The sequence below is a fragment of the Hydra vulgaris genome, chromosome 12 (assembly GCF_038396675.1).
Source record: "Hydra vulgaris chromosome 12, alternate assembly HydraT2T_AEP".
Lineage (NCBI taxonomy): Eukaryota > Metazoa > Cnidaria > Hydrozoa > Anthoathecata > Hydridae > Hydra > Hydra vulgaris.
The window spans coordinates 11503971-11518548 of record NC_088931.1 but is presented as its reverse complement, the minus strand read 5'-3'; the positions used below and the strand labels follow the sequence as shown (position 1 = coordinate 11518548).

General features: G+C 26.0%; 1 protein-coding gene across 4 annotated transcripts in view; it reads left to right on the top strand.

Annotated features, from left to right (window-relative positions):
- The first annotated feature begins 2010 nt into the window (after nucleotides 1–2010).
- Nucleotides 2011–14578, top strand: part of LOC100209298 (dystonin) — a 57306-nt gene continuing 44738 nt past the window's right edge. The window contains exons 1-25 of one of the 4 annotated variants that reach the window (XM_065812160.1): nucleotides 2011–2154; nucleotides 3095–3205; nucleotides 4680–4741; nucleotides 5245–5334; nucleotides 5497–5574; nucleotides 5677–5769; nucleotides 5889–5971; nucleotides 6203–6283; nucleotides 6432–6547; nucleotides 6622–6725; nucleotides 6809–6928; nucleotides 7036–7131; nucleotides 7206–7274; nucleotides 7442–7506; nucleotides 8793–8835; nucleotides 8993–9043; nucleotides 9305–9379; nucleotides 9620–9708; nucleotides 9944–10607; nucleotides 10756–10884; nucleotides 11658–11726; nucleotides 11903–12064; nucleotides 12830–12934; nucleotides 13018–13113; nucleotides 13226–13351. In XM_065812160.1, the coding sequence (XP_065668232.1) occupies nucleotides 3109–3205; nucleotides 4680–4741; nucleotides 5245–5334; nucleotides 5497–5574; nucleotides 5677–5769; nucleotides 5889–5971; nucleotides 6203–6283; nucleotides 6432–6547; nucleotides 6622–6725; nucleotides 6809–6928; nucleotides 7036–7131; nucleotides 7206–7274; nucleotides 7442–7506; nucleotides 8793–8835; nucleotides 8993–9043; nucleotides 9305–9379; nucleotides 9620–9708; nucleotides 9944–10607; nucleotides 10756–10884; nucleotides 11658–11726; nucleotides 11903–12064; nucleotides 12830–12934; nucleotides 13018–13113; nucleotides 13226–13351 (2763 nt within the window). In that variant the 5' untranslated portion in view covers nucleotides 2011–2154; nucleotides 3095–3108. Of the gene's footprint in view, nucleotides 2155–2606; nucleotides 2822–3094; nucleotides 3206–3629; nucleotides 3920–4679; nucleotides 4742–5244; nucleotides 5335–5496; nucleotides 5575–5676; nucleotides 5770–5888; nucleotides 5972–6202; nucleotides 6284–6431; nucleotides 6548–6621; nucleotides 6726–6808; nucleotides 6929–7035; nucleotides 7132–7205; nucleotides 7275–7441; nucleotides 7507–8489; nucleotides 8719–8792; nucleotides 8836–8992; nucleotides 9044–9304; nucleotides 9380–9619; nucleotides 9709–9943; nucleotides 10608–10755; nucleotides 10885–11657; nucleotides 11727–11902; nucleotides 12065–12829; nucleotides 12935–13017; nucleotides 13114–13225; nucleotides 13352–14578 lie in introns of those variants that run through there. The other 3 variants (XM_065812159.1, XM_065812161.1, XM_065812162.1) reach the window with 3 other exon arrangements.

The window sequence follows — 14578 nt, the reverse complement described above, 5'->3', positions numbered from 1 at the left end:
CTTGGTCCGTAAATCATAATCAATCTATAGTAATTTTTTTTTATTAATTATCTAAGGCTGCTCAAAATTTACAAGCTTATACCTAAAACATCCTAGAGTTACTCCAATAACTTCTCGGATGTCACAAGATTGCAACCTCAGTCCTGGATTTTTTCTATTCTATTGTAATGATCTTACTGACAATCTTACACCTAGTATGGCCTTATTTACATTTTTAATATAATTCTTCTGGATCCGTAAATCATAATCAATCTATAAAAGACAATAATTTCTAATCAACCATATTTCTTAGTTTTTATAAAAATAAATACCGGAAATAGAAAATTGAGTTGTGAAAAAAGATTATTGACCAGCGTAAAAGGATTTTTAAAAAAAAAAAATCTCTAGAGCGTAAACAAAAAATATTTGCAAAATTTTAATTTATAAATAATTACGAGCAACGGAATAAACAATGTCATAACTACTTCATTTCAACGACCATTTCATTCTATTCTATTTAATTTTAGGCAAAAATCAAAAAGATAAATAAATATATTTATATATTTTTTAAACTCCCCCTCCTCCTTATCAATAACTTGTCAAACTTCCAGAGACCTTCCCTAGAGTTACGTCAACATTCGATTACCCCACACCCCATAAAAATCAAATTTAAATGGAAAAAAAATAAAACACTATTTTTAAATAGACAACAAAAATACAAAAGTTTACAACTAAAATACAAAAGTAATTAAAAGTAAAATGTTTAGAATAAGAAAAAAAAATTGATCAAATTTTAACTTATGAACATATCAATGTAAACTTTAAAATTACAAATGGTTGCTCTGAACAAAAGGTGAATAAAAGTAAAAGGTACACACAGTATTGAAAATAAGTATAGAAAAAAAAAGTGTTATACTTTTAATTTATGAACATATTTCCAGTTTATGGCGGACTTTAAAACGGTTTACCCGAAAATCGGTAAGCAACTAAGATTTTTGTAACGAAAATTTTCATTGGCTAAAAAATTAAATTAGACTTAACCACGTTTTCAAGTGCACTTCAGTACAGCAACTGCAAGTAAAATGAATCATCTAGCTAAATTTATTGAAAGCATTAAAGAAAAAAAGCTGATAAATTTTCTCCATCAAAACAGGCTAATCCCTGTTTGTAAAACTTGTATCTAAGGGCAGCAAATAACAATTCAATGGTTTAAGCGGTGTCAAATACGTAATGTAAATATGATATTTATTTATATCATATTTCATGACATATCATAAATATTATTTAATCATATGGCGGACTTTAAAACGACGCACCCGTAAGTTTATAATTACAACAATTTATTCTGAACAAAAAAATGATTAAAGAATTCACAAAAATGTATGCACCTTACACGTTTAAATTATGAACACATTTCAAATCAATACCACACTTCAATATGGCAATCCTCCTCACTTTAACATGTGCACAGCAGACTAACCAACAACAACTTTGAAAAAATGATAGTGTTACGAATAAACATCTTGTGTGTGCTTATTTAGTTCTGTATGTGTCGGGTCTTTTTAAAACACAACACGGTTTTTAAAAAGTAAAAATATAAATAGCTTTATTTAAATACTGAAGGTTAAGCGAGTATGTAACACAGAACTGCAAGAGCTGCCTAATTTTTCGTTTTTTAAATAATTAAATTAATAAAAAAAAGTATTATTGTTGACGTCAACTTTTCTTTACCTGCCTCCTTCCCTATTTTAGCAATTGTCAAATTATTAAAGCCACCCCCCCCACCCCCTATATGTTGACTCCCCCTAACATTGGATTTATAAAATTTTATAAATTTATAAGACTGACCCTTGAATATTTAACGAATCCCTAATATTATAATAAAAACTTTTTTTAAAAAGTATGTAAACCTGGTTCTCAAAAGAAGCGAATTTCTATAAAATTTGTCATTTTATCCCGGACCCTAACGTACACTAACATACGAAGGAGTGGGGAGAGTAATCGAAAATAAATAATTTCAATTGTTTTTTCTTTTATTATAGCATTTAACCAAACAAGAGATAAGTTGGTTGAACAAACTTCGATAAAAATAATTTAAAAAAATCAAAAACAAAAAAATAGAAAACTGATCATTGAAAGTCATTTGATAATTCTTTTGATAATCCAACTATAACGGTTAGTTATAATTATAAATACGAAAATTTCTGACTAAAGTTATTTTGATATAAAAATCTGTTTAAACAACTAAGAAATATTAATAATATTTTGAAAACTAGTAACACTTGTTTTATTATGAGTTACTTAAAACTTTTTCATGTACCGCCGATAATCTTTTTATGTTCCGATCATAAAAATTTTCATGCTCTTGATAACATTTTTAAATGCTATATTATCTAATTTTTTGATATATAATTCAAGTTCTATATAATATTTTTTTAAGATTATATATAAAATTTTTATTTATATAACTTAAAATTGAAAATGTTACAGCTTAGCAAAATTTTGTTTCCTCTATACTTTATAGTATAGAGCATAACATAAATGCGGCTTTTTGTTTTTCTTTGCACTGTTATTTTTTACAAAATCAACTAATTTTGTTGTGTCTTAAGTTAAACTATTATTGAAACAAAGTCAACTTTAAAAATCTCTTTGGATTTGTGTTTTATTTATCTTGCAAAGAAAAAACATATTTAAAAAATATTATAAAAATAAATTTCTTTGACGCTTTGCATAAATATTCATTGGACGTCAAGGATAAACTTTAATTATAAATGATATTTATTTCTTTAAAGCGTTTGATTATCTGTCGCTAAACATTCTACTAATCCAAATGAATAAAAAGGTGGGAAAAACCTTAATAAATTAACTTTATAAAGTTTATCAAAGCATTTACAAATTACAAGTTAGCGAATTACGTTAATGTTTTTGTAATAATTTTTCTTTGAAACAAAGTGTGTGAATTTTTAAAAAGTGTTCAAGATTTTTTATTATTATTAAAACTTTATTAAATATTAATAAAATTTTTATATTGAAATGTTTAAAAATCTATAATATATTTACAAACTTTAAATATTTACGAGCCATTTTTAAAAACTTGTTCATTTGATTGGATTAGATAAAAGTTTTAAAATGAAACGACGTTTAAAATTACCCCCAAGATTGGAAAACTCAAGAAGTCCGTCAGAACAATATTGTTTAGCTGACAGAAATGTATCTTTTAACGCAGGTAAGGTTAATTACAGAAAATTGTTAAAATATTCCTGTTAAGTTTGTTAATTGTTAAAAGTTTCCTGCTAACTAATGAACTATTTGTCATTTATCATTGATCAAATCAACGATCACGATTCAATATTGCTGACTAAAATTTTCTATAAAACTATAAAAAAATTTTATATAATTTTCACGTAAACTTTAGCATAAATAAATGTTATATTGCAAAAAATATATTCAAAAGTAAGGGTTCCATGCCTAAGTATTTATTTTACCTCCAATTTATTAAAAAATTATGTTTAAATTAAACGGAGTTGTTTGTTTATACAAAAACAAAAGTAAAAATAGATAAAGTTAATAACAATTAATTTCAGTTTTAATTTTATATCATTGGGAGTTCCACAATGTGCAAATATTGTTACGTAACAGACATTGAAAAAATATATTGCTGGCTCGAATGACCAATATATGTATCATTTTACACAAAAAAAATATCAATACACTGTTATTAAATATACTCTTGCTGATAAAGTATTCATTGCGTTTATATTCGATATTAATTATGTAAGATAAGCTTAGCTACATAACATCAAACTTTTTATTTCATTTAAAATTTTGAATAACAATTGACGGACTTTTATACCCAGTAATATGGATAAAATAAAGTCTTTACAATGGCGAGACAAAGAAGATGGATTAGAAATGGATCTTAGACAGCAAGATTTAAAGGGTATGTACAATTATGAGCAAAAAAAGATATACGAGAAATATGATATATAAGTTTTAATATCATTAACGTTTTATGTTTACTATAGTAACTTTCATTTTAGAAGAAGTTAATTTAAACTAGTAAAAACCCGAATAGATTATTTGATCAACTTATGCACACTAGTTTTTAATAAACTTAATCTTAAATAAACTTAAAAAAAAATAATATTATGGTAATAGTATGTGACTGTAAGTGTCCGCCTGCTCAGATGCGATTAAAACGCATTCTGTCTTTTTTGACTCGCACAATAAATCATAAGAATCATAGTTTACACAAGAATTAGTTTTAGGTTATGAGCGTAATTTTAGGTGTGGTTGTGAGTGCACTATTCAAAATGATAATCTAAAAATATAAAAAAGGGAAAAAAAAATCACGAAAGGATTTTCTTTACTACGGTTTTTAAATTTAATGAATGTGAGAAAAAAAAAGTATAAAGTTAGTGCACTCTAAAAGGTAACGTGTCTCTTAGAAATCTTCTATAGACGTATTTGAAGATCAGTAACCACCCATTATTTAACTGAAAAATAATTTGACGCATGTTTAAATGGATGTAAATAGTGTTTTAGGATTCGCAATTTAAAGAAGATGGGATGCCGATGATGACAAAATTTCTTTTTTCATATATATTAATATTTATTTGTCTTAAATAAATACATATTTGTAAAACGAACATTTTTTTATCAATAACAAAACATTTAAAATACATTTTGCTTTACTGTAGAAGAGAGAGCTGTGGTGCAGAAAAAAGTTTTTACAAAATGGTGCAACACCCATCTAGTTAAGGTAAAACATTCTCCTCTTTTTTAGTATTGTCATATTCTTGGCAATAAGTAAAGTAAGACTCAAAAAATAATGCTGATTTTATAAGCTTTTAAAAATTATAAATACAAAAAAAAAAAAAAAAAAATTAAAGAGACAGCGTGACAAATAAGCATGTTAGCTGCTAACAAAGTATTTTTATTGAAATACTAATTTACACTTTCGCCAGTGCCTATTTTTTTAGCTTTTTTTTTTTTACTTTTGAGTCCTAAAATTTTATAACTTACAAATCTATATAGTATTTCTGATCATTTCATTTTTATTTATTCATCCTTATATGTTCTGTCATTTTTTCTTTAATAATTCTAACTTTATTTTCAACATATCTAATTTTATCTAAAAAATAACTGCAATGTATAAACATACTTGTTTGACCTGCTTTTTACAGCTATGCGTTGCATTACACACACACACACACACACACACGGTAATTGAAAAGATGTGTTTTTAGTTTTGTTGGTTTTTAGATTAATGTAGAAATAAAAGATTTATACGAAGACTTTCGTGATGGAAGAAATCTTATACTGTTGGTGGAACTACTTACCAACGAAAGTCTTGTAAGTTCTCATGTTTTCTTCATAAATATGCTTATTAAAGTATTTTATGCTAACCTTTTGATAATTAACATACACTACAGAAAATGCAGTTGGAGTACGAACCCACAATTACATGAAGAAGCAATGTTAAATGCTGATTTAAAACTTGACCTTTTCTTTTAGAGGATGCAAAAAGGAACGATGCGTTTCTACTGTTTACAGAATGTAACTACAGCCCTTGGTTACTTGAATTATATAGGCGTAAGTGCTCTTATCACATAAATTTGCTTGTTTATTCTTATTTGTTTAAGTAATGCTGTGTCTACATATTAAGAAACCAATATAACATATTTTATGGTTTAGATTAAACTTGTAAACATCCGAAGTGAAGATATTGTTGATGGAAATACCAAGCTTACTCTTGGGCTTGTTTGGATACTTATTTTAAATTTTCAGGTTTAAACTTATATTTGTATATAACTGTAAGAGAATGACTTTATTGATTTCAATGAAAATGTACCTCTTAGCATACACCATAAGCTTCTTTACATTTTTAGTTACATAATAATTTTTAGTTATCAGATATTAAAACAATGACACTTGAAACAGAATCGCCTAAGCAGAAGCTTTTGTTTTGGAGTCAAACAAACTGTGAAGGGTAAAATATTTACAAGATTTTAAGCTAGTTACAGTAGTTATTTTACCTTCTTTCAAAAAGATAAATAAACCAACGTCAATAAAAAATTTGTTTAAAAGTTAAAACCTTTATCTTACCTTTATAAGCGCTAATTTTATTTTTGATTTTTTTTAAAGCAATCTAGATGATAGTTGACAACATTTTAACTAAAAATACTTGCTGCTATAGTTTACAATTCTTTTTGTAATTTAGCTATGAAGACGTAGATATAAAGAATTTTTCTTCAAGTTGGTCGGATGGATTAGCTTTTGGCGCTCTTTTACACAGACACAGGTAATTATGTTATAAAAGTTCTTTTATAACAAAAAAGACGTAGGCCCGGCGCAAAAATAGTCCAATTAGACTACGGTATTTACCCTATCATATCTTTTACATTAAATTTATTACAAAATATACAAAATGATTTTCTTTTTAATTATAGACCTGACCTTATTGATTACGCAGAGATTAAGAATGCAAGTCCGCCACAAAGAATGGAAATTATTTTTCAAATTGCAGAAAAGGAACTTGGAATACCTAAGTTACTTGATGTTGAGGGTAAACAAACATTTTTTTGAGCTATAATACTATATAGAAATAAAAAAATAAAAAATAATGCTACGTTATTTTAGATGTTATAAAATGCCCGGATGACAAAACTATAATAACTTATGTTTCGGCTATTCACAAAGTGCTGCCCTCGATGCCTCCAAGGTTATTAGACCAAATTGATGCAGTAAGAGATTTTATACATTCAGTCCTCTATGTTTTGTAAAAAAGTTTAAAATAATTTCTTTCTCAAACAATAACTTTTTAAAGGATTTGAAAACGACAATTGAGGTGTATTGTAACAGAGTTTCAATGTTCATTGAATGGTTGAGTCGTTGTACAATCAGTCTGAATAGTAGAGACTTTCCAAAACATTTACAAGGAATGCAAGTAAATACTCCTAATTTCTTTTTCTTAAATTAAAATTTGTTTTCTGCGACATATAAAAAAACTTTCTTTTGCGTCAAAAAATTCTTGTTATTTATTTCAAATTTTAGGATCTACTTGGCCAGGCGGGTTTTTTCTCAACACAAATCTACCCAGAAAAAAACGCAGAGCGAAGACACTTGGCGACTCTTTTTACAAATATTAAGGTAGAACCATTTTTTAGCAATTATTAAAACTAAAATTTATAATCAATTTCTTACAATACTTTTATTGCTTCTAGACTATGAAAAATCCAAAAAAACGAAGCATAGATGTACCATATAATTATACAGTAGAATGCATGAACCAAGTATGTAGAATTATAAGTTTACATAAAAACAAGACAGTTTTTTTGTGTGGTTATTAAGGTGCTTTTAAAAGTCCTTACGGTCTTATGCACAGAGCACAGCAAAATTTTAAAATTTCCTTATACCGTAATTAAAATATCAAACATCTTATATTGAATTTAAAAAATAGGCGTGGGAAGCAATGGTACAAGCTAACCAACAGCGTTGTGATGATATTAATAAGGAAATCGAGAGGTTTTGTATTATTTTTTTAATACATTTTTATTCAATATATTTTACTTTCAATATTTTTTCTGCTATTTTATAAAAATTTTATCTCGATGTTAAATTTTCTTAAAAAAGTTCTTTTAAAAAATGTATTAAATTAACAAATATATTTATTGCGATAAAATCATGTCAAATTAGACAGCTTAACTTTATTGTTTGTATTTTTATTTTTTATGTATAATTTTAAATCCCCAAAATTTTTCTGCATATATTTATTTTCTAGTTTTAAACAAAACTTTTTGCTACATCAGATAATAAAATTTCAAAAGTTATTTAAATGAAACGTTTTGATACTCATTTAAAAAAAGTATGCGTTTGTAAAAATTCCATTATTTCAAACTTAAAAACCTGAACATGAAATGTGGTTTTGTAAAGAAAACATTTTGCAGAAAATTCTTTTTTTAGAACTGAATTTGCCATTTCTTAAAAAAATTGACGGAGAAAAAAATAAGAATTTTTTTTTCTAAAATTGAATACACAAAAAAGATAATGGTAACACCATATAATTCACACTAATTGCAAATTAAAAGTTTTTAGTTTTTTTTGTTTGTTTATTTTACTCTATTAATTAGCATATCTAATCTTTTTGTGTATTTTACATCAAATATCTCAATAGTCATACTCATAGTTCAATTTAAGACACTCATGTAAAAGTGTTACCATATTTATATATATATAATTTCATGTTATCTTATAGACCTTTATTTTCTTAATAAAAATTAAGAAAAAAAATAAGTTTGATAAAATATTTTGATGAGAAAAATTATTCAATTTATTTAAAGTGTATCCAATTTAACACGATTTTTCTCTTCTTGGTTTTGAAATCGTTCTAATTCCTTGTTTTTTCAAGTTGGCAGATGTCAAATTTTAAAATAAATTAACAATGCTTTGAAATGCGCTATTTACCTCGAATACATATTTGAATAAGTAAAGGAGTCCCCCTCATATATGAAACTTTTAATAACATTTTCTGTTTAAACGGTACGTGATTTAAAAAAAAACATTTATATTGTTGAATCATTAGAAAAATTTTAGATAACATTTGTAAATTTTGTCGAAAAGTTGATAATTATTAAAAACGTTTACAACTTTTTGACTGCTCGTTGTTTAATATCATGCTTTATTTGGGATGAGTATTCGACCATGGCCTGCAGAATTGAATATAAACATTGTTTTTAGGTCATAAAATAGTTTTAAAATATAAAAACAAAAAGCGTTTCAGATAATTTTACTGTTTCATTATTTTAATTTAGGTTGGAGCAACTCCAGCAAGTGGCAAAAAAAGTAGAAAAAGAAGTAAGCAAAAAAATAAAAATAAATAATAACTCTATTTTCAATTAAAAAAAAATCAAATTCGTTTAAGAAAACCCTCAATGCCCAGTGTAAAAACCCTTATAGTCTCTAATGAATCCACCATTAATGTCAATAAGTTAATTTTCATTGATTTTTTTAGTGTTCTTCTTTGGAGAATTCGTTAGGAATAATCGAGACAGAACTAGATAATGTATTTTTAGTATTTATTTTATAAAATTAATCCTTCTATATTACTGTATTCTGATTATAAATTTTTACATCTAATATTGTTTTCAAAATATACTTATTAATACGACTAATTTTGAATTAATTAAATAAAAAATATTTAATTTATAATTAATAAATAAATAAATATTTTTTTATTTATTAATTATAAATTAAATAATTTTTCAACAAATAATAAATTAAACATTTTTTTGTTTTGTTTTTAATAATAATATGTATTATTTAGTACGATAAAGGTCCAATTGATTCAAATGTTCAGGAGAATATGCGCAAACTTGATCAAAATGTTAAAGCGATAAAGGTAAGTTTTAGAAAGTGTCTTTTATATCTTTTTTTATTTTTCATTTTTTAAAAAGTTACACATAGACAATTCACACAAAGTTTTTTAACTCAAACACGTCTAATTTTTAGTTCATGCATTAATTAGAAAAGAGAAATATTTATTCGTGTACTTTGTTTTTTAAAACTTTTTCTTTTATTTTTAAACTTTCTTTTTTAGGTTAAAATTTTTAAAATTTAAGTTTTTTTTTTTTTTTTTTAGGTATTCCGTTTGCCAATTAAAACATTGAGTAGTTCTACAGAAATACTTGTGAAAAGTGTATATCAAAACAGCGAAGAGCTTCAAAAAAGGTTCCGCAAATTTTGAAACTATTAAGTATAAATAAGACCAATTAATCAAACAGTAACACACACACACACACACACACGCGCGCGCACGCACGCACACACCCACATATATGCAATTCCAAATACAAAATTCAAATAGAAAGAAATCAGTGTAAGTAACGCTATATAAAAAAGAACAGTAATTATATAATTTTTATAATGTTTATAGTATTAAGAATACTTTCTGATTTAATTTTAGAGCTGGAGCGATTTCAGTACGATGGGAAAAACTTAATAATCGAGTTCAAACAGAACTTCAAACTTTGAAATCTGAACATAACCCAAAGGACAACAATTCCAATGATAAACTTTCTTTAAAGGAATTATCAATTCCGAGTATAATTTCTATTATCGAAGAAGATGTTTGCAATGAAGCAATTCCATTATTAGAAGAAGAAGTACCAATAAGTACTGATGAAGAGAGTGCTTGTCTATCCAATAACGAGCAAGTGTTTACAACAGAAGTAAATCTAACTTCAAACAAAGAAAATACAGTTGTACAACCAGCTAAATCGACCAAAGAAGCCAGTTTAACTAGCGATAAACAGCCGGTTGTAAAACTAACAATATCCGCTGGAAGTAAAAGAAATGAAAGTGAAAAGAACGATTCGTCAAAAATGACAGGTATTCGTATTTCAAAACGGTCAGGAGTACAACCAATAACAAAAGTTTATAAAAAACAAAAGAAGTTAAAACCTTTTTCAATTCCCAATCCTTGGAGTTGTACTAGAAAGCAAAACCATTCTTCCAGCGACGAAGAAATGAGCGAAAACTCGGAGTTTATTGAAGGATGCCCCGAAACGGAACTTAACGCGACGTTGCAAAACATTCGGGTTGCCTACAATTGGGTGAAATTTATATTGGTAACATTTCATTTATAGGTTATATAAATTGAAGTATTTTCATAATTGAACTTTTCAAACTTTTAATTAATAATTAATAACAAATAATTGTTAACAGTTTTAAGCAATAATGATTATTATCTGCATTTACGAAAATGTTTTATATAAGGACTTGATCAAAAGTGCAGAGTACGGAATGGACCTTCCTAGTAACGAAGCTTATTTAGAAGAAAATGAAATCAAACTAAAGGAGATTTTAAAGTTTAGAGAAGAGATTGACAAAATTTGCTCTGTGGAGGTTTGTTACATTTAATATTATTATCAATAATTTTATATTAGATTAAAAAAAAAACTGAATAATTTTCAAAAGAGTTTTGAAGGTACTCTCCTACCTCCACAAGACCTCTAGTTAGTTTGTTTATTTTATTGGAAAATTGAAAAAAAGGGAACTTTTTTAAATAATTGAAATGAAAAAACTCGAACATGTTTATGTGTTTGTTTTTATGAACTGTATTACTCTTGCAACTATAAACAACGTTTTTTTGGCATGTTCTTGGGGAGACCCTCCTTCAAAAGCCTCCCATCAATATACAAAAGTTTAAAGGCCGCTTTCTTCTTAAATATAATTAAAATAACTCTAGCTACGCCACTGCTTTTTTATACTTACTAATATAAAATATAATATTTATAATTATAATTAAGCATAAACAACTTTATTGAAAATAATAATATACTGGTAACATAAATAAATTTAAAAAAATATACGTATATGTATATAAAGTGAGGTTGCTGGGTTGGTGTCACCCAGCATGATAAATTTTCACTAACAGGGCCGACGACACGGGTTTGTGGAAGTACAGGGGTACGATCGTCAATTTCTGAAAAAAGTCCTCTATATCTAGATATTTAAAAAAAACAACACTTTGTGGCAGGTCGTGTTGGTGTCATCCGGTGCAGACCGCACCCCCTAGTAACACCACTGTATATAATTATAGTTGCAATTGTAACAGTAAGCTAAAAATAAACAATAATATGTTAAAATTCTGTTAAACATTTATGTTTTCAATTCAGACACTAAATCACCCAACGGAAATAAACATGAAATTAGAAGAGTTAAGACTTATATACAATGAAGCTTTGGTATGTAAACTATTTATTAAAGAAAAATTTTGTTCACTTTTAGCATTTATCTTTTATATTACTTAACTCAAGTAATACTTCTCTGTGCCATTTTTAATTTACTTGAGATTTATTTTATTTTTTATTGTACTTTACAAACGAGATATAGAAATTAATTCTCCAGTTTATTACCGTAGGAATGCACAATGAAAAGATCTCTGAATCTGAAATCACTTACTGCCTTTATGCAAGCTTGCACTGAACAGCTTATATGGTTAAGCCAGCAAGAAGATATTGAAGTTTCACGAAATTGGAGCGATAAAAATTTGTCTTTAGAAATGCTAGCCGAAAACAACGAGGTAAAAAATAACCCTATTAAAAACAACGAGGTATAAAATAACAACGAGGTTTAAAATAACCCTATTAAAAAAGTTTTAAAGTAATAAAAAGTTTTTTTGTAATATAACAATTGGATGGGTCATACAGTACTAATTAGTGAAGTAATATTGGGTGGGTATGAAGTAATGAATATGTGAGTTGCGAAGTGAAAGCAGAATTATAACTTTACAGCTAAAACTAAAGACTTTTACTAAAATTACTAAAAATTAAATTATTTTTATTACTAAAATTACTTGAATTACTAAAAAAAAAAAAATGTAAATCATAAAGTTTTGGTTTCCAATTAATCTACAAACCAAGCAGTAAAGAAGTTATTTTGATAAGACAACAACAATTTTGCGACTGCAAAAAAAGACTTGAGAAAATCTAGACTTATTTTACATACGTATTTATTATACAAAATTTTTATTTTGTGTTATAGTTTAATAATAACACGCTTCCAACTTAAAAACTAAAATTAATATTAGAAAAATAGAAACCTGAAATGAAAACTGAAAAAAAAAGCCAGGTATGTAACGGTATGTAACGGTAGAGAAGCTAGTCCAGGTTTTTGTTTTGGAGGCACTGGTTGGATTTTTGTATATTTTTTAGTAAAATATCAGGCTCTTTTTTTTTTGCAATTGGTTCAATAACGTTTTTTTAATTTTTCAGTGCAGTGCAAATTTTAAAATATGGACTTTTGAATTGCTTTAAATTTTTTGTTTAACGTTTAAGATTTATTTCAGAAACTTCGTTCAGAATTAATAGTACGAGATCAAATGATTCAAGAAATAGTTAAAAACGGTCATTTACTTACCGCTGACCTTCACCCTGCAACATCTGCTATAGAAGTAATTTAATTTAAAGAAATTACATTAAAAATCTTAAAAAATAAAGAAAAGTATTGAATTATTTACAACATTTTTACGTTAAGGCATACGTTGGAGTTGTGCAAACACAATTAAAATGGGCATATCAATTACAAATTGCTTTCCAAACTCATTACAAAAATGCATCATTTTATTTTAAGGTATAAATTTATAATTTTTACTTGTAGATTGTTTTACATAATAGTTTTTAAAAATATATTTTTAATGTTTTTATGCAAATTCTTATAATATTCTGTTTCTATTTTTAATTAGTTTTTTGAGAAAGCTTATTCGTATGAAAAATGGTTAGTAGAAAGTGTAAATAAACTGAAAAATCTTTTTGATGGTGTTGATTTGGAAAGTGTTGAAGCACTTTATCATCTTATTGAAAAACTATTGGTAAGTGTAAATTTTAATGCATTATAATTGTATAAGTGTTAATGTATAATAATAAAGATTAAAAAGCAAATTAACAAATTAAAATTACAAGCTTCCGTACGTAGGATAATAAGTACGTACGATATTTGAGCCGCTCAAACTGTAGAAGTTTAAAAGTTTGGATTTATTGATCCATTCATTTGTTTGGTGAAAAAACAACACACTTGTTTGAACCAATAGTTTAGATAATTTTAATAAAGCTTTCAAAAAAAAAAAAAAAAAAGTGTATATAAAAAAATAGAAATGACACAAATGCCGTCATATTTTCAAACATATTTTATTTTAATATTTATGAGTTTTAATAATTAATTAATCAATAAATTATCAAGTGAAGAAGAAATTTAAAAATACTTTCTATAATATATTCAATATATTATAATACAATAATATATTTTTAATACCTATATTAAATTATATATTATATTAAAAATTTATCTTTATATAGAAAAATTTTTAACGTCAACTCAAGAAATTTTAGTTATCGATTAAAACTAAACAAGATGCTTGGCGGGGTTTTCTCAGACGAAACAAACAAACAATAAAGGCGATTCCCTTTTTTTAAGCGCGGAGTTAAGTGTGTTTATACTGAAAGAAAGGATTAGATTACGTTAAAACAAAAATCTACAGACAGATACACAAAATGTGTTTATTGTGTTATTTATTTACATTTAAGTAGTATTACCTCTATGATCGAATTAAAAAGGATTTTTAATAAAGTGTACCCTATTTTTTTTGGATACATATTGTTAATATTCATTTTGTGTTATGAATGTCTTTTGAAGAGTGGGTTAACGCTACGTACATATCGACTTCTTTAATAATAGCATTTGGAAGTGTTATAATTTTAACTCTCACAATTTTTTCAAAACTTATTTGGAAAACTTTGTTATCTTTTGTGTTAAAAAAATATGTGAAACAAAATATTTACCATAAAAAGTTTAACGCAAAACAAGCCGAACAGTCCTTATACGAATATTTGTTAAAAACCTATTGGAAAAGTAGATGGAAAAACTTACATTTAATACCTGATAGATTGACCGTAAAGAATTTTAAACCTGTTCTTAGAATAACTAATTCTAGCAGAAAAATACGTGTTATTTATTCAAAGGAATCATTGTGGAATCTAGCGTTTAGTCAAAATGTTATTTCTGGTTCAAAAGAAAAATTTGCATTTATATTTAAAGGTTT